The 27,914-nt window shown below is 37.5% G+C and overlaps 3 protein-coding genes across 4 annotated transcripts; all 3 read right to left on the reverse strand.

Moving 5' to 3' along the window:
- Positions 1-816: 816 nt before the first annotated feature.
- LOC134821925 (heterogeneous nuclear ribonucleoprotein U-like protein 1) lies at positions 817-27,568 on the reverse strand. 2 transcript variants are annotated; one of them, XM_063832753.1, is made up of 20 exons: positions 27,549-27,568; positions 13,111-13,184; positions 12,733-12,845; positions 9,377-9,522; positions 9,030-9,133; positions 8,847-8,920; positions 8,617-8,736; positions 8,333-8,493; positions 8,013-8,207; positions 7,196-7,309; positions 6,693-6,887; positions 5,519-5,617; positions 5,218-5,380; positions 4,677-4,788; positions 4,391-4,496; positions 4,094-4,236; positions 3,780-3,863; positions 3,441-3,508; positions 3,138-3,270; positions 817-2,550 (listed from the first exon to the last, which is right to left on the reverse strand). In XM_063832753.1, exons 2-20 carry the CDS (start codon positions 13,178-13,180, stop codon positions 2,486-2,488), a joined length of 2,265 nt encoding a protein of 754 aa, XP_063688823.1. In that variant the 5' UTR covers positions 13,181-13,184; positions 27,549-27,568; the 3' UTR covers positions 817-2,485. The 2 variants fall into 2 exon arrangements, with proteins under 2 accessions (XP_063688823.1, XP_063688822.1); XM_063832752.1 differs by having other exon boundaries at positions 2,398-2,550; positions 3,771-3,863.
- LOC134822192 (DNA polymerase epsilon subunit 3-like) lies at positions 13,842-14,906 on the reverse strand. The gene is made up of 3 exons (XM_063833104.1): positions 14,782-14,906; positions 14,358-14,502; positions 13,842-14,066 (listed from the first exon to the last, which is right to left on the reverse strand). Exons 1-3 carry the CDS (start codon positions 14,904-14,906, stop codon positions 13,842-13,844), a joined length of 495 nt encoding a protein of 164 aa, XP_063689174.1.
- LOC134821926 (uncharacterized) lies at positions 15,065-16,166 on the reverse strand. The gene has a single exon (XM_063832754.1). The coding sequence runs from the start codon at positions 16,158-16,160 to the stop codon at positions 15,303-15,305; it is 858 nt and encodes a 285-aa protein (XP_063688824.1). The 5' UTR covers positions 16,161-16,166; the 3' UTR covers positions 15,065-15,302.
- Positions 27,569-27,914: the final 346 nt, after the last annotated feature.

The following is a 27,914-nucleotide window of genomic DNA, read 5'->3' on the forward strand; positions in this document are numbered from 1 at the left end:
TCTAGTAGTAGATAGGAAGATTTGGAAAAAAACTATATCTGTTGTCGAGTCGAGTAGTAGTAAATCTAAAACATCGTCCGTCTGGTTGTTCTACTCAGAAGAAAATGGGATCCCTTATGCAAGCTGCAAGAAGTGCTCGATGAAGATTAGGCGTGGAAAGGAAGGAAATTTTCCGGCAACATCCGGCAAAAACCGGCAAAATCCGGCAAAATCCGGCTGCCTTTTATTTCACTCTGAAACCACCGGTTCCGGTCCGGCAAAATCCGGCTTGCCGGATTTGAGATCCAAATCCGGCTGAATCCGGTCCGGCAGCCAAAACCCCGATCCGGTCGCCAGAGTTCAATTGTTAACTCTGGACGTTGGAACACTAGGAACGATTAAACAGGTTTACCATTGACATTTTTATTTAAAACGCACGATGCTAATGTTCTGGAAATGCCGGGTCCTAATGCTTGTCTCAGTAGTAATGTCGACAACAAAGAGCAACGATCTACAACATTTAGAGCTTATAGCGCAGCTTTAGGTAGGAAAGAAAATAAAATGTAGGGTCAAGGTTATAAAGAGGTTGCATGGTTATAAAGAGGTTGCAAGGTTATAAAGAGGTTGCAAGGTTATAAAGAGGTTGCAAGGTTATAAAGAGGTTGCAAGGTTATAAAGAGGTTGCAAGCACCAAAAATGCTCCAACACTTGAGGTGTTAGAAACTGGAAAATCTTGAAAAACCGATCTCTGCGTTAGGGTTGATTCTGCCAGGGCGGAATGTTGACAAATGTTCGGGTTCGATGTGTTGCACAATGCACACAAATAATTAAAACAACTTCTTGTCTTTGATCATAATGTTAATATAAAATTATAATTATAAAATAATTATAATTGAATTTATATTAAATTATGTAAAAAAGTAAACTTCATAGGGCTTGGAATAGTTCTCATAGCATATTAGCATATCGCATAGCTTTTTACAAAAATTAAAAATACTATATAACCATAAACAAGGAAATATTTTCAGCCCAACACAATATTAGCGCACAATGTATTAATCATCAATATTAGAAATGTTAGTTAACCAAAATAGCGCTGCCATTCATAAGCTGCAAAAACATAACAGAACGTTACATAATAATTATTGGAGCTCAGTACCAATGAACTTTAACTAATGACCAATTAGTACAATTAACCAATCAACAATCAGTTAAATCAAGCAGTTCTGGGATGCAGTAAGTTAACTCTGTCTGAAGATGAAACTGAAATTAAAGGTCGAATAAAACATCACTGAAATCTCAAATCTCATTTCATGATAGCTGTAATCACAACACCCACTTTGGCATTCCTATACTTAAAATGAGTTAGGTAAAATGAGTCAACTCCTTAACACGCCTGGCGCGCGTGGCGGACAGCAATAGTCCACTTGTATATAATCATCGAAGTGCCTCTCAACGAGTGAGAATCCCAAATTCAGTCGGTACATCAAGAGGCAAATCGGATATTGTAAATATCAGAGCTGAAAAGCCCGAAGGTGCGGCGTTTTTCAGCAGCCGCAAAATTAGCAATATACAATTACTAAACCATAAATACTAGCTGTAGCACATTTATCAACTTTTCCACATATTTCCACTATTTCCACATACATATTCAATATTCATTGAGCTTCAAAAGATAAAACGCAAACAATCACTTATCATGTCCAATTAATCGAGTTTTAGCATAACAACTTAACATCACGACGTTAAACCACGAGATATGACGTCACACCACGTGCAGTGATATGACGTCACACCACGTGATATGACGTCACACCACGTGATATGACGTCACACCACGTGATATGACGTCACACCACGTGATATGACGTCATAACATGCACCCTCACGTCGCAATACAACTTAAAATTGTGATATCAGTTAAAAGAAAAGATCTGGGTAGAAAGTAACACAATTAATTAACCGTAAAACAATCATAGCACAGGTCAAATAAAACGTTCACCGTGACTTCTCAAAATCGTTATTAAATAAAAATCTCAGTTGTTAGCTTCATCATCAGTTTCAATATCAGTCATTAAGACGCCATGCAGACATCAGCCGCGCTCAAACTCTACCAGTTACAAATTTAAGGGAGAGTATTTCATGGAATGGATAAAAATTTACCAAAAACTTAAATCAGAAGATTATTAAGTATATTAGCAGTTCAGAGATTTGTTTGTGTAAATTTTCCGAACTGCTCGTGAACAAAAGTGGCATCTGCTTTATTAATAAGCGTAGTTAAAATGGAAAAATAGTATAAAATCAAAAGAATTGAGCAATTTCATAATTGGACAGTTTTTTAAATGATAAATTTACTAGCACGTAACGGTTCTAAATGTAACAAAAAACTTGGAATTAATCAATTAATAAATCAATTAAATAATTAACTAATTAATTAATTAATTAAAGTAAGCAATTCCTAATTGAGGTGTAGGGATGGTAGAGTGAGCGGGAAGTAGGAAGTTGGCTAACGTCCAAACTGTTTAGGTTTTTGTAGGTTGTAGCCAGCAGGGTAGCGTAAACCGTGGGATCCTGAAAAGTTAGGAATGTGGCAGTTAAGTTAGGAATGTTCGTGTTATATTATCAAGGAAAATTCCTAGTTTTTCCGTTTTTTTCCCTAGAAAACACTTTTGTCTATGTTGAACATCATTCATGCTACCCTGATCATGCTATCATGATGAGCCGAAATTATTGTTCTGATATCCGGCCAAGCGCCTTCTAAGCTACGTACTATTATAGCCAGATATTCGATCAATTTCTAAATTTTAGAGTGGAATTGAGTGGAATTGAGTGGAATTTGAATGAAAATATTGTCAAATTGTTATTATTCTAGAGGGTAAAAAAGAAAATGTTGATTACGTAATCAACGACCAAACCCCCTCCCCCTCGGCTGATTACGTAATATGTACGATCTTCATTGAAGTAGTCAGTAAAACAAGGGCATGATACTATGTGTGGGGACTACGGACCTGCTACTACATTACACTAATAACCCATTTCAAATATGTGAACGGCAGGGTAGGGTTCGGGCAGGTATAAAACCCACTTTTTCAGTTAAACTAGATTTACACATGACAAAATCACGTGTTATCAAGACCACGTGAAATGACATTACGTACCAGAGAGGGTAGCGAAGTGGTCGGGAATGTTGCTCTGCTGAAGGAGAGGAGTGGAGTGGAGTCCGGAGGTGGAGTGAAGGGCTTGTGGCATCAGCTCGAGACCTGGCATCTGATAGTTCTGCGGCATCATCATCTGAAGGACAGCGTGTTATTTTAATTAATAATATCCCATTGTCTTTAACAAATCTTCAATTGAAGAACAATATTATAGCCGGAACCAAAATGCCGAAAAAGGCCGATTTTAAGTAGGCCTAGGCCGGCCCCCCCCTCCCCCCCCCCCCCCCCCCCCCCCTAGGCCATCACCTGCTGGAAGGGTGTGTTTTGCTGGAGGAGCTGGAATGCGAGTAACTGTTCCTGGTTTGTCATGTGCCCTGTGATAATTAGCCAATTAACCAATTGAATAGTTATATAATTTATTAATAGATTGAAAGAGAGGAATCTAATTATCACTATTCACAAGATCAGAATTTAAAATGACCTCCGCATCTTTGCAAACCTTGCAAACCTTGCAAGCCTTGCAAACCTTGTAACCCTTGCAAACCTTGCAAACCTTGTAACCTTGCAAACCTTGTAAACCTTGTAAACCTTGTAAACCTTGCAAACCTTGTGTAGTAATGCTACATTACTACTAACCTTGCAAACCTTGTGATATGAAGGGGCCTGGCTGGCTGCTCCCAAAATTGCTAGACAAAGTATTCTGATTGAAGTTGGGGGTTGACAAGGACGCTGAAATGTAGTCAGTCAGTGCTGAAATATAGTCGGTTGAGTTGACTTTCTGCTGATCAATAAGCATGAAATTCCACAGCTCAAATGACCATATCAATTGCTTTTGATTATTATATCAATAGTCAAAAATTAAAAGTAAAAGAGAAAGGAAATGGGCATGATAATAGAAAGTTGAAGTAAAACTAACCGAGAGAGTGAAAGTAAAAGCAGAGAGTGAAAGTGAAACTAACCGAGAGAGTTATAGTTGGAAGAGACAGGAGTTTGAGATCTAGTCTGGAACTGTAAGTTAGCCATGTTCATGGGTAGGGGTCTGTGTTGCTGTTGGCCCGTGTTGCCTGCACTGTAACGTGCATTACCCGTGTTTGTTAAGTACCTATCATGGAGCGTCCGTGAGATTTAAATTTAAATTTACAACTGTAACATAAGTTTTGAAATATGATGAAGAGTGCTTAACAACGACATGATAAGAACACATTACTAATTTCTAACTAAAGTATACTATAAATAGTTCTACTAGTTGAGCTCACCCAGGATGGGACGTAGTAAGGTGGTGGGATCCGAACATAGTGTGGTCGTTTATCTTACTCATTGGGATTATTCCCGGTCTACTGTTGTTATCTTTGTCGTTCATACCTGGGAATATTAATTAGAACACCTGGTGTGCACATAGTATTGAGTATTGAATATGATATTTAGCGAATACGGTAAGTAAAAGTGAAATTAAACTCACAGGAAAAGCGAAAGATTACTCACAGGAAAAGCGAAAGTGAAAGATTACTCACAGGAAAAGCGAAAGTGAAAGTGATTACTCACGTGGCATGTACATGTGACTGAAAGTGTCTTGAGTAGCCATTATTTGAGGAGGAGGAGGCGGCTGTATCTGCTCCTTTACGTAGTGCATGTTTTGTATCGGGTGCACTATTTGCTGCGGATTACAAGAAATATTACCTCGAATATATTAATACCTCACACTTTATCATTATGTAAAAATAATGTAATGAAAGGAATTTAATTTTACAAATATGCAGGAATTTGTCCCTAAACTCTACTTACCCTTAATTTCTCACGTCTTCCTTATCTACCGTTACATTCGCACATGACAAATCAAACATCTCCTCTTATTTCCTCACCTAAGGGTTTCTTACCTCCTCCTTAGCCTATTATATCTAACGCAAACCTTATAAGTACATACTACATACCCACGATAAACTGAGCACTTAACCAAACTACGATTATAACAATACAGTATAATGAACTAGTTATATACCTATAGTTGTATACAGTATAATGAATAGGAGAGGTACACCGTGTATTTGTTTGTATAATGAACTATATATTTAATAATTTCACAAACCTCAGGTTTACTCTGAATAGGATGAACTATTTGCTCAGGTTTATCGTCCTTAACGTCTTTGTTCTCAGCCGGTGCCACTTTTTCCTGTTCCTCTACTGGATGCTTCTTGTACGGTGCTCTGTTTACCTTTCTCATTATCTCTGCTTGGTCTGGCTCTTTCAACCTGAAAGTGGAATATTAAAGGAATCGTGGCTGTAGTTCTTATCGCACGTGGACGGATCTATACTTCGTTTTTACTGTGATAAGTAGTAATTAGTGCTGATTAATTACCTTATCAGAACTTATGTTTACTACGACCAACCTGATATTGTCAACACTTTTAGCAAGGTGGTCGATATTATCGTCTCTTTTTCCGTTAAACATGTCCGGTTGTTTGTACTCGTTCCTCCGCATCGGATACCTGAGCATCACCATAGTCACACTACTAGTTACCATAGTTACACTACATGTAACACCACGTGATAAATCACGTGTCACAATCCTTTTTAAGAATCTTGTAACAATGAAACCTATTCTATTGTAAAGCTATCGTTGCGTGTATAACAGCCGTGGTGTGGTGTAAAGGGTTATGATTTGATTACTTCAAGGGGCAGTTATCACGCAATTAGTGTAAACTAAAGATTGCAGCACCAGGAGTATAAACTGTAAGTGTAGTGGTGTAGTGTGTGTAGTGTACACTGACCTAGGTGCCTGTTGAATAAAACCAGGAGGTAAGTGTCTAGCTATATAGTGTGATTACTGACCTAGGTGGCTGCTGAATAAAACCAGGAGGTAAGTGTCTAGCTATATAGTGTGATTACTGACCTAGGTGGCTGCTGAATAAAACCAGGAGGTAAGTGTCTAGCTATATAGTGTGATTACTGACCTAGGTGGCTGCTGAATAAACCCAGGAGGTAAGTGTCTAGCTATATAGTGTGATTACTGACCTAGGTGGCTGCTGAATAAAACCAGGAGGTAAGTGTCTAGCTATATAGTGTGATTACTGACCTAGGTGGCTGCTGAATAAAACCAGGAGGTAAGTGTCTAGCTATATAGTGTGATTACTGACCTAGGTGGCTGCTGAATAAAACCAGGAGGTAAGTGTCTAGCTATATAGTGTGATTACTGACCTAGGTGGCTGCTGAATAAAACCAGGAGGTAAGTGTCTAGCTATATAGTGTGATTACTGACCTAGGTGGCTGCTGAATAAAACCAGGAGGTAAGTGTCTAGCTATATAGTGTGATTACTGACCTAGGTGGCTGCTGAATAAAACCAGGAGGTAAGTGTCTAGCTATATAGTGTGATTACTGACCTAGGTGCCTGCTGAATAAAACCAGGAGGTAAGTGTCTAGCTATATAGTGTGATTACTGACCTAGGTGGCTGCTGAATAAAACCAGGAGGTAAGTGTCTAGCTATATAGTGTGATTACTGACCTAGGTGGCTGCTGAATAAAACCAGGAGGTAAGTGTCTAGCTATATAGTGTGATTACTGACCTAGGTGGCTGCTGAATAAAACCAGGAGGTAAGTGTCTAGCTCCAGGGTGAAGCTGGTAGGAGGGCCTGAATCCCAGCCCAGGAAGTGAAACTCCTCCTTCAGCCCGCAGGATACCCGGTTTATTGTTCATCTCGCGGGAAGTTTTGTAAGAAGACATTATCGCTTCAGCTATTGTTCGATTCTGCTCAACATAACTGGGTAATTAATAATTACTAATTATTCAGTTACATAATTATGGGGATTAAATCAACTCGTCTTCAGCCAGAGTGACGCCCCTTCATAACGTTAATGGAGAAACATTGTAATTGATTTAACGAGAGAATTTGAAAGATTAATCATATCGTATGTTAATGTTCTTGTATAAATTATGACACACACGCCTTCCAGTTTCCATTACGTCATACCACGCCTCTCACGTGACATTGGGGGGGGGGGGGGTGTCACGTGACATTGGGGGGGGGGGGGGGGGGGGGGGGGGTGTCACGTGACATCTTCCTCTTACCGTATTTCAGAGAAGAGGCCCTCATCCTCGTGAGGAAGAGTAAAGTTCTTCTTCATCTCGTCTACAGCAGGCAGGGGAATGTGTTTGGGAGATACTTGTTCACGTTCCTTACACCTGTGATGTACGTGGTCAGGACAAAATGATGTGCTGACAAATTGAGGATGGATGTAAATACAGGGTGTTTCAAGACTCGTGTCCAAATTTGAAATTATAATTTTTCTGTTATGAAGGAGCAAATTAAATAATAGTTAATAGTTAATAGTACTATGTTTACAGTATGTACTGAAGGGGTATCCTAGGAAGTTTCTTGAACTTTTAACAGGTACCCCTCCTCATTTTACCCTCAATTAAGTTTCCTATCATTCGGCTGAATCGACCGAGGAGATCGCATAGATCCAATGTATCCTTAGCTACTCCCTAGACTAGGACGTGACACTGGGATTCGAACCCTGAACCTTCTGCGCAGAAGGCGGATGCTCTAACCACTAGGCCACCTAGTACATTAGATGAAATCGGTTATATGGGAAAGCTTGTTAGGTCTTAAATTTTAGTTATTTCTTGCAAAATTGTGTCAAAACCCATTTTTTCATTATTTTGCAATCTTTTGAAATTTTTCGAAGAAAATGTCAAAATTTGCCCTATCAAACGTGAAGAGAGTAGACATCGTCAAGCTTCTCTGTGTCAACGGAAGCAGTTGGACGGCTGCTAGGAGTGCACTTTCGAAGAAATACGGAAAATCAGGAAAATTCATGTAGTGGCTGCTAAAATCAGCCCATTCTACACAGTCTAATTTATGTAACATATTCATTATTCACACCTCTTAATAAGCTCGGTATCCGTAACTACGAGAACAGCAGCAATGGCCTTGTAGTTCTCGAATATTCTCAACTTCTGCCGGCGTGGAGCTGCATAGACGTTTGTCTGGTCGACAATGTAGTTGCGGGATTTGGTGCCAGCTAGTTTCAGCTGCTCTGTTGCAATGTCTGAGCACAACTTCACTACTCGGTTCCACCTGGAAAAGGGTTAAAAGGGAGATTAGAATGTGAAATATAACGTGGTATTTGTGCAGCGAAATATTGAACTTGAAAGTGTAGTGCTCAGTTAGAACATTTATTTGCCAAGGGACCCAATACTTACTTGAGTTTGTATCTTTTAACAGCGGCGTTCCTCAGGTGCCCCATGATCATATCCTGTCCCAAAAGATAATATCTCTTCTCTGGTTTCTCGCTCATCTGCTTCAGAGCATAAGTTGTTTTACCAGCACCGGGCAATCCTATCATCATTATCAGTTCTAAGTCCTGTACATAGATTTGTCAGAAATCTCGTCTTTGGTACGACCAGATAAAATAAAAAACGTTGAAAATACCTTGAATCTGTTTCTTATTAAGATAACACAACTCATTACGCAGGAAATAACAAACCGTTGGTTTGTTAGGAGGTCTAAGGGTAGCCACCAAGTTGTTAGGGTGGGTGTGAGAGATGAAGATGAACCCGTGGGGTGGTTTAAAAGCAGGGGGCTTCTGTCCAAAATTAACAAACACCTGAAAATGCTAGATTAGGATAAGGCCACTGGCTGTTGTGGTCAACAGAGAATTGAGAAACTGACAAGATACGTATCTTAAATGGTCTAAAGCCGAGAGTACCCTCTTACCTCGGTGTTTTTAACACATATGTGAGGCAGAAAGGGGCTTTCTTTGGCTCGCTTATCCAACTTGAATGCAGTCCCTGGGTGTTAATTATACATGAAAAGAAGAGAAAATGAATAATATTGAAGATGAGGGGAAGGTAAATTGTATTGAAAACATCAGAGCTAAAAGAAATCTAATCTACAGACCTAGGAACTCGTCATTTTTCTGGAAAGAAACAAGCCCACAATCAAGATCAAGATAACACGTGATGACGTCGTGTAAATGTAACCGTCCTCCGTAAACGTCAAACCTGAAATAAATTTACTTTGAAACTGCTAATGGATGTTTTGTTGATCAGGAAAAGCTGGTCGAACCGCATGAGATAATTTATACATATTCAAGTTCGAGCGAATATTATAAAATGCATAAAGACTGCCAGCTCAAGCATCAGATAATGTTAAAAATGGATTGATGACGGTTGGCAGGTAGAAGACTGGTTTTTTTAAATATCGACAGAACAAGTTTATCCAAAAAAGTGACTTAAAATACTTACTTTCCATCAAGACTCTTAAAACCAGCTCCATCGTAGCCATAAGAGTTAACATCTTCTCCCAGCAATAAGTTGGTTTGATCGTGTGACCACCCAACTCTTATGTTACAATCTGCTTTCACGTCACATCCTTCTAAATACTCGTTCAACTGAGGACATGAGTACATCAAAATAGGTCTCAGCTGTGATTAAAACTTAAGGGGGGGGGTTCAGCCTGAAATTTTTGTGAAACTTAATTCTGACATAGCCAGTTAACCAACAAACTAGGACCCGTAACCAAACTTTTGAAGGGGACCCGGACCCCAACCGCCTACCGATGCCCGTATTTGACCCCACTTTGGCCGAGCTAGTCCAAATCACCTTAACATGTCCAAAACCCAGATTTTAGGGTTTTTACGTGTAGCTAAAAAACCCTAAAACCATATGCCCATATTTTGGTATACGCACCAAATTTGATAGATTTTGGCCCATAAATTGGTCAAATATCAATATTTTTGAATGAAACCAACATTACATGAAAGGTAACCCTAAACTATACATTCTCTGAGATATATAGCTTAATATTTATAGAAATGTGGACATTTTACAAAGGTCCTGAGACAATTTCAAACCCATTCTGAAAAATGAAAAAGCCTTAGGCTTTTTGATGAGGTCAATCGCGAACTGAGATATGGGCAGTTTTCTTCATTTTAAATGGTCTTTTGGCGTTAATTTCCACATTTCTATGAAAATTAAGCTATATATAATCAAGAGGCTTGCATATGAATATATTGACATGGGTGCAGAGTTGAGCCTGTACGGAACCTAGAAGTTTCAGTTCCTTGTTTAACTTGCCGTACAGCAAGGACATTCACTACTTTAGCCCGGCGAGGCACATAGCTCACTCCACAACTCCGTGTCAAATGTTTCATATATACTAGCCAAGAACAGAGAATGTATAGTTGAGTCATTTTTTGTCCAATCTAAATGAAAATTCATATACGAGTTCAGGGGATATACTAGTTCAGGGGACCACTAGCTACACGTAAAAATCCTAAATCTGGGTTTTGGGCATGTTAAGGTGATTTGGCCTAGCTCGGCCAAAGGGGGCCAAATATGGTCGCGGCTGCACCGCGGGCACCGGAAGGCGGTTGGAGTCCGGGACCCCTCAAAAGCTTGGTTACGGGTCCTGGTTTGTTGGTCAACTGCTATGTCAGAATCAAGTTTCACAACAATTTCAGGCTGGAACCCCCCCACCCCCCTAAATCAGCTAATTAACTCCAAAAAATTGAAATTTTGCAGAGATTTTAATGCCCAATGTAACCAAAGGATGAGTCTGGTGTTTTACAATTTAGTAAAACTGTGCTTTTAATATAAGCGACTGTAATTCACTTAATATGCAACGGATCTTCGTAATCGATTCAACTTCATTTGAGCTTATTACTGAAATATCAAATTTTTTATTTGATAGGCAACAACTTACAACAATGATTAGTAGAACATTTAACTGCAAATTTCGTTGAAAATTCGTCGAAAGCGACGGTAATTAACGCGCACGAAATTGTGTGCTTCCACATTGCGAGGGAAATTAATTTTCGACGGTTAAAATGTCACTGCGCGTTACATTACACATTTTCTGTAGACCTTCATTTCTATATCCCATCGAGTGGGCCAACGCAGAATGTACTATAATCGATTCACGGGACTGGCGACTTGGTGACTGAAGCTGATTTATTGCAATTACGATTACCCTAGATGCAAGTAAGCACTATGATGTGATTTAAGATAGTGAATTAGGCAGGTGCAGACTACGGATTAGCTGCAACAATGGGACAGACTAGGTGGAAATTGTGTCGGGATTGCAGTTGCTACATTGATAACCCTTACTGGCCACTCCGGTTTGTATTGTCACAATACTTGGGTCTGTGTGGCTTCTGTTGTTATTTAATCTCAACAAAGTGGCGCTGTAATTATCCTCAAACACGCTAGAGTCATATAATGGGGTACAAGCTTTTAGAGGCTAGCTTTAAATGTTAACTAGTTCTACTGTATTGGCGTGAATTATCCCGATCAAACTTGTTTGAACTTATCTAAAGTTTAATATTCATGATCAATGGAACTGGAGATTTAAAACTTGGTAGTAACCCTGCAAAGTGGTCGGGAGTAAACTGTTGCTTGTATGTGTTAATACTTCCTTTTTATTCTTAAATTGATAAATTCAAACCGTTAGCACGTAGTTGTTGACAATGTTGAGTTAAACAAGTATATGTCAATACTACAGTTATGGACTGTAATATAATATGCAATATATGACACGAGTTGCAGTGAAATTGGTATTGGAAGAACCGTGACCGGTGACTCTATGATGAGATCGACACCTCTTTCACTAGCTTACTAGGGTCGTCCCATTCTTTCATTCGATATGCTATAATAATAATACCTCATTTAATCTTTTGCCAATATGAGCGCAATATAAATACTCTCCTTCATTTCAGTTCATCTCATTGGATAATATTAGACGTTTTCTTAATCTCGTTTGAATATTGAATATTTCAATGGTATGTTCGCCTATCTGAGTAGCAGTAATACTTAACTGTTCATGTTTTCCGTAGGCAAGTGTGTGTCTCAAAAAGGCATTAAAATTTAATTAGACAGTAAACGAAATTTAATTGTCTGTTGAAATTTCAAGTGAATATCGTGTTACATGAACATGCTTGTTAAGATTGAAAATACACACGTTCTAGCCAGCTGCTTTGTTGACCCCTTTTCATTTGTCTTAATTCTTAAATTTCTATTTTGATGAAATTCCATTCAACTTTTTAGAATAGAAATGTGGCTTTGAGTATCTGGTCCCTTAACGATTAAACAGTGCAATAAATATTTGAAGGTGCGGAATGTAAGAAATATGCTATCAGATATTTAAGCCCAAGTTTAATTCTCTAAGCCCTTCAGAAGCTGAGATACAAATTTGCCACTTATTATGAAGTATGGGTGTGGTCCCACAGGGTTGGGACTAGCGACACAACATGCGCACTTAAGTAAATTGAGTAACCTATTTAACCCGATTCAGTAGCAAAAAACTCTATTCACTGAAGTGCACACTCAATACCTCCCCGCTACTAGAAACTTTGATGTTTATCAACCTTAAACCTGTTTGTCGGCCTGTATTACAGTATTATTCTCACAGTTAATGTTTAATGTAACAATCGTATTGAAAAATGGCATACCTAATATATCAACGTAATATTCTATTGTTATCATATAGTTTACACGTCCACAGTATATATTTTTATATCTATAAATATTTATAAATGGTAGATTTATTTAGTAATTAACCTGATTTCAGCTGAGTAGATTTTAATTCTACTCAAAATGTTTACCTTATAATGATTGATGACGTGCACCTCGAAGAAGACCTTGCCGCGCAGGACACCATGCGTGGAGCGTACACCTGCCCACATGTACTGCCAGCCATTGTGCGATAATGAGTGACCTGAGGTGCAAAATAATCTCTTTTTAGTCTCTTTTAATAATCTCTAATAATGTTAAAATAAGAATATGAACCATTAGAATCTTTTCATAGAGATGATACAGAGCTACGCAATCTTTTAGCACCTGTCTAAACCGGTTATTTAGCAAAATATAATAATCAAAATAAAAGTTTTAAACTAAATGGGTAAAGGCAAAATGATAGGAGAATATCTAAATTAATCATTGTCTTAATTATTTTACAATTAATTATCTGATAGATTACTCACCGGCTAACCCATCAGCTCTTATGTTGAAGTTTAAATCAGCATTGTTATCGTCTAACAGCACGGGGTTCATCCTACTAAACAGAAAATATTATAAAGGAGTTAATCTTTAGGGTGCAGAGAGGATTCATCCTACTTAACAGAAAATATTATAAAGGAGTTAACTTCAGGGTTCAAATAGGGTTCAACCTACTAAACAGAAAATATTATAAAGGAGTTAACTTCAGGGTTCAGAGAGAATTCATCCTACTAAACAGAAAATATTATAAAGGAGTTAACTTCAGTTAGTAACGGGGGAAAATATCAGAGTAACTATGAACATATTTTACATTGATACTGCAAAGTTAATAACAAGCAGATATATTTGGATTTCTTACATTGGGAGGGGAAATATTTTTCATTATCACGTATTTTGTAAGTTTTATGCATACGAAAGAAAATCTTGAATAAACATCTTTGAAGTGTTAAATAATATATAGATTAGAATTCAATATTAAAAACAAAAATTTGTAAATTCTCATATCAATGAAAATTCGATTAAAAGAGGCTGAGCAATAAAATGCTGGCGACATATAATTCCCAAGCTGTTAGATAGTCTGTTAATATATAACTATTGTCAGCAACAGAGCTGTCTTTCAAATAATTTCCGTACGTGATTTAGGATTGTGTAAACTGTGGACTTAACATATAGTACTCTGACGTCATACCAGAAAACGATCACGTGTTTGTTTCCCTCATTCTATGACTTGAGGTGTATCTGAATCAGTCCCATTCTCCGTCACCATCTCCACTACTTCGCTCTCTCCGTTTTCAACGGTCTGCGCTAACTCACTCGTTACCAGTGATGCGCTCTCTTCTGCAACGTCCTTCAGCGCACGATCTGCAGCATCTTTTTCTTCTTTCTCTTTCTTTTTAGCAGCCTTGCGCTCTTTTACTTGGCCCTGTTCTTTTCTGTATGCCTGATAATTAAGAATATCAAACTTTGCCCAATACCAGGTGACGTGATCAGTATGGTCGACGTGACCGATTTAATTTATTATTCTCTCCCCCTAGCCCTATAACTTTAAGAGACCACTGATTGTTAAATATTTGTCTATAGTTCTGGCCGAATACCGTTTGGCAAAACTCAGGGTTAGAATAAATGACTAGATACCCAGTCTACTTGTAGAAACGATCATTAATTGTTTCATTCATTACCATGGAATTGCACTAAATTTGGTTGTAAAACAGATATTACAAGTTAAAAATACCTCCAAACTGTCTTTTAGTGGATCAAGAAAGGTCTCAAACTCCATTTCCTCCATGGCAGTGAAAACATCTGGAGCAGTCAGGGTCTTTCGTTTGCTCTTCTGTGCTACTGTGTTAGCACAACTAGTGGCATACAGCACAAATACACTGAAAAATTACCTCTGTTACTTGGTTTAATCGAATATTGATATGAAGAATGTAATGATTTTAATATATAAAAGAGTGAACAATTAACATTGATGTGATCGAAGTTTTGAACTAGCGATCAAGAAGTTCAATAGAAATAATTTTACAATTACACGTAATGGCCGTAATTTAATTTGCGGGAACAAAAGACCTTTCTGTTATAAACCGAGCCAAAATTTGAATGTCTCTCAAAGAATCCTCTCCTCAAAGTTGAAACTTATCAAAGCTGTATTTAGAAACCTGGCTGCCTTACTCAAGGCTAGTCTGGCTTCTTTGCTGATCATACACCCGTCTGGTAAAGCTTCCTTGGTGATCCTTGTTACTACCGCCATGGGCAGGTTCAGGTCTTCGGGTCGCTCTGCCATTGCTTTGAGAACAGTCAGTAAGAACTTTAAGAATCTAATTCAGATTGTTGTAATAGATCAGCATAAGAAATAAGGATTACAATCAGAAGTTTATGATTTTAATTTCTGATAGAACAACAGACAGAGCTATTTTTAGAAGAAGAAAAAATATGCCAGAATTCTTAAAAATAACACTTAACAGCAGAAATGGATTCAATGTTACATACATTTTGAACATTCTTGACAAAATAACGTGAGAGCAACAAAATTATCGATATTTCAATAAATTAAATCATCTCAGAAAGAAACCCTACCAAATTGACTGATCAATCAATAAACAATCTCAACATCTCAACATGTCACAACATGAAAAGCAGATAGAATTACACCCACTAAATAGAAATTATCTTCTACAACTCAGTCATCTAAAGCATCATCTGAACCTTCCTTTTTCTCACTGTCATCTGCTGAGTCGTTCTTCTGAACTTTCTTCTTGTACTTCTTAATACTACGCTCCCAAGAAGTCCTGTGCATTCTGTATAACTGCAGTGCACTACGTGCATCCTCAATTGAGTCATGAGCTCCTTCTTGAACAGAAATTTTTAAGATTTCACTGCAAAGCTTTTTAAGAGAAGGTGTGTTACCTTTGGATAGTGCCTTGAAAGGCTTATACTTTGCTGTGTCCCTTATCATGGGTTTTGGATGTGAAAACTCTAGGACTGTAAAATCATGCTTTATATCATGACCAATAACAACTTTATCTTTGACAATGTCTGCTACCTCAGCCTGAACCAATTTGAAAGGCACTCCTTTAGCAGTAATAATTTGTTTATTCAACCCAGTGATTAATGATCGATAGTCAGTCACATGTTCTCTAGGTAACACGATCTTATCATAAACAGTGTCTCCATAAACATTTACAATAGAAACCCTTGCAAGCTGATTGTCCGAGCCATCTTTACCAGAACCCACCATCTCACAGTCCAATGCTAATCGATGTGTAATGTTGTTTGAAATATCTGTGCTTGCTTGTGTTGTGAGAGGCTTGGTTTTCCTCTTCCTCTTGTCCAGACAGGGATTGCTATTCTCTTTTTCTGTAATATCTTTCACATGGGATGTCAGGTCATCCGGAATGTGGACATTACTTACCTTCTTTGCCCTCTTGGTAACCTTACCAGTCTTTTCAGTATCATGTTTTTCACAAAACTTCTTCCAATTAGTTGCACCAGGTGATTTTACATGACCGGAGGAGTTGTTTTTACGCCTTCTAGCCATTGGATTCTGAAACCAAAAAGAAGTTATGTTTTCAGTGACTAAAAAAGCAATTTATCATTGAAGAAAAGTACGATCTTTCTCCTTATAATGCATTGTGAAAACACAGTACATGTATGTCCGCATTGGACTCAATTTAAGAAGAAGCAAAATCGAGAGATTTTTTAATTGTATCAAGACCAACTTTTATTATCAAAGCTAAACCGTGACTTATAGTCCGTAGGACAGCATAATTGCACACTAAGTGTAATGTAAAATAATAATTATTAATGGGATAAATCTATAGTTTTTTTTAAATTAGAAAAAAAATTCAAACAGAATAAGTCAAATCTTATTTTTTCCCTGATAAATGTCATGGGTCAAACTTAGATTTCTTGAAAGTTTCGTCAAATTTAATTATTAACAGTGGGTGTGACACAGCACTTCATCTTTTTCGCTATTCTACCATAAAGTGAGAACGCTTTCGGCTAGGAACTTCAAAGTTTCTAGTAAACACATTTATTTGGCTTCATAATTGAAATAAGCTTCAAAATATTATCAGACTATACATGCAGCATACTATTGGAGTAAATTGTTCGACTTTATACTTGAGTACAAGTCAATTTGACTTTTGGGACATATAATCTTACAAAGGATCACGTTTAGGTTCTAAATTATTTTAGGATTGTTGACATTTGTAAGATTGACATGTTTATAATAATAATGCAGCATGAGTAACTGGTGGATAAGCCTTCGGTAAAAACGGATCCGGAAAAGTCAATGCGGCACTCGTGTTCTTGGTATTGTCGTCGGTATATTGTCCATTATCTACGTTATGCTTTCATAGTTTAAACAATAATGAGTTCTAAATATACAGCTTTAAACCGATTAAGTATGAATGAATGAAATACCTGACAATCCGCACTCCTATAATTCAAAAGCATGAGTAACTCGTAGTGATGTATGATTTCTAGAAACTTTAAATCAAATTTGGCGCTCACAGGTCCTCGTGATCATGTGATCGCAGCATGAGGTTCTGTAAATGCGCAGGGCACCTTCGAGCTTAAGGTCAAGTTCGGAGACAACCTGTACATTTTTTACTTTTTTAGAAGTGTGTGGTGGAGCCAGCTCAACACACACTGAAACTCCCTGATTATATGGCTGACAAGACATTTTTCAGGACTTTCTCTGAGTAAAAAAATAAAATTAAAAGGTTGAACGGTTGAGCAGATACAGGTGGTATTAAACAAACCCTTAAAAGGTGGAGATTTAAGGTGGAGACTGGCTCTGGTTGAAGAAACTTTTGATTAAGGTGGAAAAGGTTATTGGTAACACAAACTACATCAAATTTGCAATCTGATGGTGTTATCAATATTTTATTCAAGTGCTCAACCGAGGTGGAGAAATTAAATGCACTTTTCAAAACTGCTCAACCGGGGGTGGAGAAAGGTTTAGAGAGTTCTAGGTTAGCTAGAAAGTTGCGTCTCGGCCTTTTCTACTTCCCGTTAAATTTTGTTTTTTCCATTGACGCTCAACAGGGTGGAGATCTTTCATTAAGAAACAGTAAAAAGCCTGTCAAACATGCCTAAATTCATTGGTTTTATCACTAATTCTAATCTGCTCTGTTAACTGCTACTGTAGGGGATCATAAAACTGTTACCCCTTCTGTCTTAAAGCAAAGTGTTCTAGCAAATGAAAAAACTATCAAAGTTGTGAAAAGGTGCTCAACAAGGTGGAGAAATTGTTGATTAAACAGTAAAACATTAAAAAATGCATTAAAACTGGCCCCACCGGGTTGAGTTGAGCTTTGGCAGTTGATTTCTGGAAGAAATGACATTGGGTGACCCTTAAGCATGTATACAACTCATCAAACTAGCCATCAACCACTCAACCGCGGTGGAGAACCTTGACTTCTGAGGTCAAATTTACGCCCAAATTTGCCAAATTTGAGTCTCCACCTATGTTGAGTGTACTTTTCAGCAAGGATGCCGTGTAATATGAGTTGGTAGATGATTTAGAATCATTGGTATTGCAAATGGACTGCCACAGTCACTCTACAGCTCCTAAACTACAGAATAACAGATTTTGAACTGCATGTTATGCTGTCTCCACCTCGGTTGAGCCGATTCTGAGGATCCTATTCTATGAAATATGTTTGGTATAACCCATAATATTAAATATTAGGACTTTGGAGCAATTAAAAAGCATAAGAGGGTTAGTTCTAGGGTTATATTAGCTCATGTAGTCAGTGAGCTGCTCCACCTGTGTTGAGCAGACAAACCTGCTCAACCGGCACTTTTTGAGTACCCACCTGTCTTACGTAACTTTAAATTGTGAAATTTGGAGTAAATATTTTTTCATAAGTGATTTACAGCTCCTTTATTTTTGTAATTTTCAGGTGGCCACTGTCTCCACCAAGGTTGAGTTATTTAAATTTTGAACCCAGATATCATTATAGAAAGGTTAGGAGTATAATATCTGAAGAGCCTGTACCCCTTGGACTGTCAGAGGAATTATAATTAATTTTACCGTTTATGGCAGTGAAATGAGTGTAATTAGTGACTGATTTTATGTACAGGTTGTCTCCGAACTTGACCTTAAATTATTCACCTTACTGAGGCAGTCAACCAACGCGCGGCTTTATTTTTATGATATAATATGTTTTGATTGTTATTAATAAATACCAAAATTTAAATTTGTTTTCCTAAAATTTGTTTTCCTAAGTGCTTTCCCAAGATTTCAAGTTGGTTGTTCACAATTTAACCGAGTTATGACCCTTTTAAAATGTTGTAAATGCGTGATCCAGCACTTAATCAGTGATATATTCACTCCATCAATACCCTGATTGGTTGGAAACTCAGTTAAACAAAAATTTCAGTTAAACAAAAATTTCAATTTTATGCCATTTATTACAGAATAAACAATTTTACAATAAATCATTTGATATTTAAAGGAATCCTAATTCAAATAAAAAGGGCTTATGTTAAATAAAGTCGTTTTGAGATTTAATTGACCATTGTTAATGGTCTGACCCGGCGCGCGCTACTTCGTAGCACTTGCCATCGGGCCATTTCGAGAAGAAAGCGGCGCGCGCTACTTCGAAGAAATTTAGACGAGTAACATCCGTCAAGAGATTTAAATGCATAAAAACATATTTATGGAAACCTATTTATGGAAACTAACTTTAGTATAAACATTTGAATTTGATTTCTATATGTATCCTAAATGGAAAAATGACTTACCTACACTTTAAAATGTGAAAATGTTCCTGAAGCTTTTCAATTAATTGAGGTAATTGATCTAATTTTGACATAAATTTTGGCCCATTTAAAACAACATTCGATACATAAGCCCCTCTTAATTAATTGAAACCTCTTACATGTGAGAATCGGTACAGGGCGGTTCATAGATCCTTTTAACTTTCAAATTTATTTCTTTGAACATCAGATTCCAACAATTTGTTAGAGCATCTGTTGAAAGTAAAATATAATTTTTAAGTAAAATACAATTTTTATTTTCCACAGAAGAATCAATACATATTGAATTATAAATATCCGATAATTCCATTAATAATCATTAAAAGTTGCTTTTTCATTTGTAAAATCACGCGCGCGGCATCTTTTCTGCAGCTGCCTAACTTGTAGCCGCTAACATCAAAGCCGCCGCGCGCCCAAAGTGCTGGGTGCATTCTCATTGACAATTACACTTGGTCAAAGATATTTTGACCATTGTTCACGGTCTGGCCCGGCGCGCGCTACTTCGAAGAAAGTAAGACGAGTAACATCCGTCAAAGATATTTATATACAATTCCTAAATTAAATCAATAATCATGTTAATATGAGTATTCAACACTACTAGACAACAAATATTTGCCGGCTCATCGACGATTCAGTCGCCGAAACAAAAATCAAATGTTTGCTTTTTCGTTTCGGGAACTGTTTGAACTCAGTAATTACACTTATGTAGGAAGTACCTGACCCAAACAACCAAGTTTCGACGTCTTGACCCACTCAGGCCACTCCCAGGAACAATTCACAACTATTTGTAGGGGATTTAAAATCCCCTACAAAATTCAGGGAAACGTCTTAATACTGCTTCTCGGAATTGTTACGCGCAATTTAATAATTTGTAGACAAATTAGCGCGCCGCGAACCACGCGGAATATCAAGAAAACAACAAATTTCAAGAAAACAACAAATTTTTATTTAAATCAATTATAGCAACAATTTGAAAAACTTTAAAGCTCTTCTATTACCATGGAATATACTACGGGTATGGTGACTTGGGCTATTGAGTTGTTAAGTAGATTAAGATTAGTAAACCTGCACTTGCATTGTATATTTTATTAAAACTAGAAATTAGGCTTCACGGTAAAATGGAGAAGCAGGCTGATCTTGGAGAGAGCAGACCGTAAAGTTTACGCACCCACCAGGGCTACCTACCTACCCCAGTTGTTCTTTTTGGTTTATCAGCTTGTATTGTTATATTTATGGACCCCAAGTCACCACACTAAGAAGGCAGTATGGTAAAAACAAAGATAGCTAATAATCATAAAATAAATTAATGTAGAGGCTCTTACTGAGCATTGTCTGTCGCGACGTTAGGGACCCAGATCACCTTACTAGACGTATTTTAGACCGTAGAATCGATTGAAGTGGTTTCAAGATGATTGGATGATTGTTCTGGGGTAAATCGCAAAAAACCGATTTTGGGCCAAAAATAGGCCAAAAAAAAACCATGTTTTTTGATATTTTGAGCAAGTTAATTTTGTTGGCATGTCGGCAAAACTTGCATAAAGATAGCTAAAAGACAGCCGCACAAGATTGTATAAACAATAAAACAAATCCCTCTATTTGTTCTGAGGTAAAAATCCAAAAAAGTGGTAAAAATTTAGACTTCTATTTGCTTTAAGTTTGAATAATTTTTTGCAGTTGTATTAAATCAACCCAAAAACTAGTCACATGTGTTTGCCTAAATTTTTCCTTTCCGAGAAGTACCCACTTCAATACTAATCGAAGATATGAATATTGTCACTCCGCAAGCGTTTTTGCCAAATTTTCGACGCGCACTACGCGCAAAACGCATTTAGTTGTTATCAATTGGCACCCGCGCGTTCATCATAATTTCAAACAGCTATAACTCAGCGAGATTAAGTCCGTTCTAGCTCATATTTTACACACTAAATAGAAAATAATGTGCTCTTATTGCTGACAAAATATGGATATAATTACTTTATTTGCCTTAGAGTAATAGACTGTCCAAGTTTAAACGCGCATTGGTATAGCACGTGACTAATAAGGCCAAAATTTATACTTCTTAACATATTATCGATCCTTAGACATCATACTATTGTGTCCAATTAGCGGTTAGGTCTCCTAAACTCTTAGCAGAAACACGTCCTTTTTGCCCGTAAGAGCCTTACTACTATAAGTTAATATCATATTCTGTTTAAAACTGTAAAAGTCAGTTGATGTTGGATTTCCTAGTTACTGTAAAGGTTCAACGATTGGGAATATTTAATGTTGGTATTTGTATCTGCTGCAGCATCTATCGAAAATATCATTTGTTAGAAAATTTTCGCCAACTTCAATTGATATTGGGTCGGCAATTTGGTGAGTGAGTGATGAATGGTTTGGTGTGATGCGGTGAGGGGCGATGTGAAACGTTGTGGGTAAGTCCAGTGTTAATTATTGTTGATGGATTGAGATCCGGGATGATACTTTTAAGCGTAATTTAACCAACGATACAGAAGTAGTGAGGATTTCTTGTCATACGTGGACAAAGAAGAGCGCGGTTCCCCCTGTAGCGTCGAAGACGCTCCAGGGTGAAACGACCGTGGGGGGGTCGCAACGAGAAACGACCCGTGGGGGTCGCAAGACCGTGGCGGGGTCGGCAAGTGATTTGTAGGTTTACAACTACCAGGGCGCGGCGAGTTGACTCGTTCGACGAGATATTTACGAGTATCACCCGTTAAAAGTGATACAAAGGTTTTCCCCATTCTCATTTAGAATCCGTTGATGTATGCTATTCCACAATTTGGAGGCTTATTAAGAAAAAGTGTTGGTTTTTCTTGGGAGGAGTATGACATTGCTAGTATCACGTTTTTGATGAGTCTATGTACAATACAACGAGTAAGGAGTGCGAAATTTCATATAATTCGATATATCTCAGAATACAGTGGTATTTGTACAAGTTTTTGAACATTAAGCAATTTTAGTGATTCAAAATGGGCTTGGTGTGGCTCTTTTTCGAAAATAAGCAGCTCCTAACTCTGTTTTGTATAAGGTCTGGTCGTGCACAAGTGGCCTGTTTGTCGAGGTATGCATTTAGGGTCTCCAAAAAGGATTTCTTATACAACGTTTTGGATTTCTGAACAGTTATCGTTTGGTTGGTCTTTGTTAGAGGAGCTGAGCCCCCCAAACATTATACCGTACGCAAGATGTGATTCCAATAAGGCAGAGTATTTTTTTGGTAGAGTTTCCCTGGACTGAATGTTTAATCCTGTTAGTGCACCTGTAGTGGATCTAATTTTTTTGTCTTAGATATTCTATATGTGGTGCCCCAGTTAAGTGGGGGGGGCTTTTCATCAATACTACACAAGAAATTTGGTGTTTGCTAACCTTGGACAATTTTGTGTCCATTTATAAATATTCTTGTGATTTGTCATGTTCATTGGCATCGGCCTAACCCTGGCGCAGGTTTCATCAGATTCGTATGCAGGTAGAACATGTATGTAGCAGCCGCATTTAGACATATTTATATGTGAAGAGATACTTCTCATGATTTGCATACGAAACAAGAACTTTATTGGCCTTTTCAAGTATGTTGCTTCTTTGGACGTCCAGTGATAAAATATGGTGTCATCAGCATAGAGCACAACTTTGCACTCATCGCTTTGTAACAGTTTATTATGTCGTTCATATATAATCAGAAAATTAGAAGGGCCTAGTATGGAACTTGGGCGAACTCCATATTTTGACATTCCAAAGTCTCTGATGTAGTGTGAAGAGAAAGGAAACATTACTGTTGTCTATCGGATAAATAGTTTATAGAAGTTCCTTAGAGCTAGACCTCTAAACCCCATAATTTTCCAGTTTCCTCAGGAGGAATGCATGGTCAAGAGCAAACAGAGTATCAAAAAGCTTTGCTTAGGTCAATAAGATTCCTCAGAACATGATTTACCACTGGATGTGATGTTGTGATTGATGAACTGATTTGTGGAGTGATGTGAGTTGATTGGCCTTTTCGAAAACCAAATTGTTCATTACTGAGAATGTCATTAGCAGTGCAAAAGGTTAAAGCCGTTTGTATATTATTTTTTCAAAATATTTTACAAAAGATTGGCAATATTGACACAGGTCTATAATTTTCAATATTTTTCTTGATTATCTTTTTATGGATAATGAGGTACTTTGCCTATTTTGAATTATGGAAGGGAACGTGCCTTTTGAATACATGTATTATAACAAATTTGCTAATATGTTGGATAAGAGATGAGTCGGTTTCTTGATAACTGCTATTGGTATATCACTGGCTTTTCCAGTTAAACGTCTTCCTTGAATTATTTCAAGAATCTCCTCAGGGATGTGTTTCTTCTAGATGTTTGAAACTGTTGACTGATTTCGACATAAACTCAACAAAAGTGTTCGGATTGGTGGATAGTACAGTTGGTTCTCGGACAAAACCTTCTCATTTAAATTACTAGCAAAAGATGTTAATAGTAACTATTGAATTTGTTTGCAAAATGTCGCCTAAAATTACTCTAGTTCCATCTATAATGAAGTCTTCTTTTAGCTGGACTTCTTCTTTTATGCCACGAAGCTCGTTTAATTATTTGCCAGGTTTTTTTGGAGTTAAGGCTATTTTCTCAAACTAGTCAGCATAATACCTGTTTTGCAAGAGTTTTTATGGCAATTTTAAGATATTTTGAAGTAGTCCTTGTAAAACATTATGTCTTTTCCAGATCCCCATCTGGAATTAAACAATGTATTTGTTTTTTCCATTAAAATAAACGTCTGGCTTTTTTCTCCAAGAGGTTGATAAGGCCGTTTGTGATCCATGGATTTGTTATATTATTTCGTTTGGTGGTTGGTTTTTTGGTGAAGCCAATTTGCAAGATGTATCTTCCTTTTCTTGAAACCAGATCCATGAAGGATCAAAGAGTCACATCTGTAGTTAACTGTATCTATGTCGTTTTCAATTTCTTCACAGAGCTTATCAAGGTTTTGCATTACTATGTTAACAAATTATAATATATAGTTGTTTTTTCGGTGATTTATTCATGATTCCGAACTGTATCGAATTCATTACTTGAGGCAGAAAACTGGGCTGGTGATGTTGAAGACTCTCCTGAATTACTTCCAGATATAGTTGATGAGTTGAATGTCATTTTAGTGTGTATGTTATCAATGCCCACGTTATTGAGCAGTGGGGCTTTGGTGTTCGGAATGGATTTGTGGGCTGTGAACCCGTGACTTAAATAAACTTCTTCGAATATATCTTATCTGGGCCTGAAAATTGGTTTGTTGAACATTGAAGTACCCTAATATGTATGCTTTATTCTTTCAGTGCGAGTAAGTAAGAACTTCTATATTCTGTGCATTGAAGTTAGCAAGTGGATTGCTTGGTGAGCGGTATACAAACTCCAACTGTTAACTGGATCTGGAGCATTACTTATGTTACGAATAGGGACTCAATTGTCTGTACACAGATAACTTTTCAATCACACTAAGTTAAAGGAGTTGTGAATGTAGAGAGAACCTCCACTTCCTTTACTTTTTACTGTTGTGTCTTATTAGAAAACGAAAGCGTTTTTGGTTTAACAGAAGTATAGTCTTTATTTGGTACAGCGGAATATTACAGGGATCATTGTTTGTTTTGCTCAAACTATCCAGAAAATGTGTGGTCTATGCAGGTAATTTAAGGCCAAATTTGTCAAAGTTTTAGTACCATAGTACACATTTCCATCAATATTTCGAAAGTAGTGTGAGAATATGCGCTTTGATGTTGTTTGAGGAATCTTGCGTTATGAGGTTGTTGAAGTTTTTAAGTAGAATATGTGACAGTTCTCAAGAGTTTTTTGAGATAGTCCTATTGGCTCGTCATATATAGTCGTGACGGTTAATTGGTCAAGTAGTCGTTGTTTGGAGAATGAGGGCTTGATCAGAATGGATTATAACGAGTATATCATGATTGTGAATACAATTTGGCAGTAGTTTTTTCTCTAAAAAGTGGCAATGTTTTCCTGTGTTTTAAAACTCTTGTGACATGATGCAATCACACTTATTGGCAATTTATAAATGGTGTGGTTCCAGCACGAATTGGTTTGCTGCAGCCGATACAGTTCTCACATATATTTGTTCTATTTCATGGTTCGGAGCTCTTTGAAACGTGAATGAAACATCACAACTTTACTCCTAGCAATTCACTAATTGGCGCCCATTATGGATGCGCTGTATTTTAGCCACATTAGCCTAGACAACTTAAAGATACCAGTAGACCAAGATGGATGCATCACTTTTCACTTGAAACGACCGAAACTGGTCAGCTAGTTTACCATCTTCACAACAAAATTCATTAAAATCTAGGAGTTCCCACCATTGGGTTCATGTAACATATTGAAATATAGTTTGTGTAAAGAAATATAATTGCTTTCTCGTTCAACATGCCAAAAACTTAGTGGGTAGTACTGCATTACGGTAACCTTGGGGATATGGACATTTACGACATATCTCCTCACAATTTTACCTTGAGATCACTGGCGTCACTGCTCGATATTTGAGCTCCGTTTCTTAATATCATTTACTGCACAATGAATAAAATATTTCTGTAACCTTTCACCACAAACTTGGGTTAATCATATCAAAGTAAAACATTCTACCCTTTTCCCTGGCATTTCTATGACCGAAAACGTCCTTTCCACTACGACTTTCAAGAATCTGGTGTTGGAGTCTCCTATTATTATTGTTGCATTTTCGTTGTTAGATGTCACATAAACGAAATGTACACTATATCTTTTCTCACGTGCGGTTGGAGATTGTCTATTTGATGTTGCCAAACAGATGGATTGTACTCATAACAATATAGACCTTTTTCCAGTAGCTGATACAGTTTTGTTTCATGATCCTTCGATTTTACTGAATAGAAACATCACAGGTACTGCCGAGTGTTTAGTGAAGATGTAACTATCAATCATTAGTGAGGTCTTCGTTGTCCGAAGCTTCGGCCAGCTCTGATTTCTCGTCAAGGTAGCGGATTCATAACACTGATTAAATGACACTTTCAGGGAATTTTGGCCTGGATGAGGAAACAAGAACAGTTAGGGGGTTCAGGATGTTTTTGGATATATTTTGCAGCTTTCGTGGGATCACATGGAGTAGTTGTATGCAGCCCGCGTGTAAGCTTCGTTAGCTACACACCATGGTCCCTTTCTGAGTTTGCATAAAACTGTTCACTGAATGTGTCAAGGTATTCAGTGGTTTTCGAATGTTCTTGGGCAACAAAATTGGTGGGACTGACTTCAAAGTGACCAATGGAGGTGTCTATAGGATTTTGCAACTGTATGTAAGTCAATCTTAGGATCTGCGTTTTTTTCGATATTGATATAGGAAGGCCTGATTGGGAAAGAGGAAATGCGTGTTACGTGGTTACATGGAGTGACATATCTGCTGGTTTCATGTAACTGATCAATGGAGAGAGTCAGGGGTGTTAAGCTGGCAAACTGATTGATTTGAGAGTGTCATTGGGCACCTTATCTCTCTTAAGAATGCTTTTTGAATAGCTGAAGGGGATCAGGATGGGTCGCATTTCAGAAATGGGTCAGCAGCTACGGAAGATAGCGTAATAGATACTGTGCTTCCTCGATGGGGTATGTTCACCGATAGACCAACTTTTACCCCTATTACTGCACTTACTTGTTCTCTGACAGAGAAAGTAGGGACAGAAAGGCAGTTGCGGGTATATTTGTTAAGTATTGAACAGTTTTTGATGATTGTAGGGGTCAACGTTGCAAATTGGTCTACTTCATACTTGTCAAAAGTAAATACAAAAGTTCAGTTTGATATTGTCTACTTCAGTCGTAAGTTTTTTGAATGGGCCAAAAGAATTGTATCAAAAGGTGTTGAAGCATTGGTACAAAATGAAAACAAAATGCATACGTCTGCTTCACAGTCTCAGGGGTTCTGTTCTCTGCAACAGCTTCTGAGGATTCAGGTTGCAGCAGGGCAGTGATGTCTGATGTTTTAATCCTGGGACCCAAATCATGCCTTTCTTGTCATTTCCTTTGTTATCTTCCTGAAAAGACATAATTTGAGGTACCGCCCCACTGGTGTGATCGGTTAGACGGATTCCACATCTCAAAGTGTGATGGGGTTGAGGGCAAGTTCGAGATGAGACTGCTAGCGGTTTCGGGTCCTCAAATTATTTGTTATATAGTAGTGTTGAGTATTAAACTGTCGCTTTTAAGTAGTTTAAACTCTGATGACAAAATAAATTGATTGTGACTTTAATATTGAATAAAAAAAATACGGATAGGGCAATTGTGTAATAAAAACTGTGATAAACAATATGCTGTAAAACAAAATCGGTCAAAAAAGTTTAAGAAACGATGCCCCGCCCCATTTTCTGAAAAGTGATAATTTTGGGACTTTGGCGGGCTTTAACTTTCGTAGTAGGAACAGCCATTAGCCCCAAAACTTGGTACCAAACGACTCTAATTATGAGACCTTTCAATGATGTATAATATGTTGGGTTTTGAGACATTAAAAGGTTCACCGCAAG

The sequence above is a fragment of the Bolinopsis microptera genome, chromosome 10 (assembly GCF_026151205.1).
Source record: "Bolinopsis microptera isolate Bmic1 chromosome 10, MBARI_Bmic_1.0, whole genome shotgun sequence".
In the NCBI taxonomy this organism is placed as follows: Eukaryota; Metazoa; Ctenophora; class Tentaculata; order Lobata; family Bolinopsidae; genus Bolinopsis; species Bolinopsis microptera.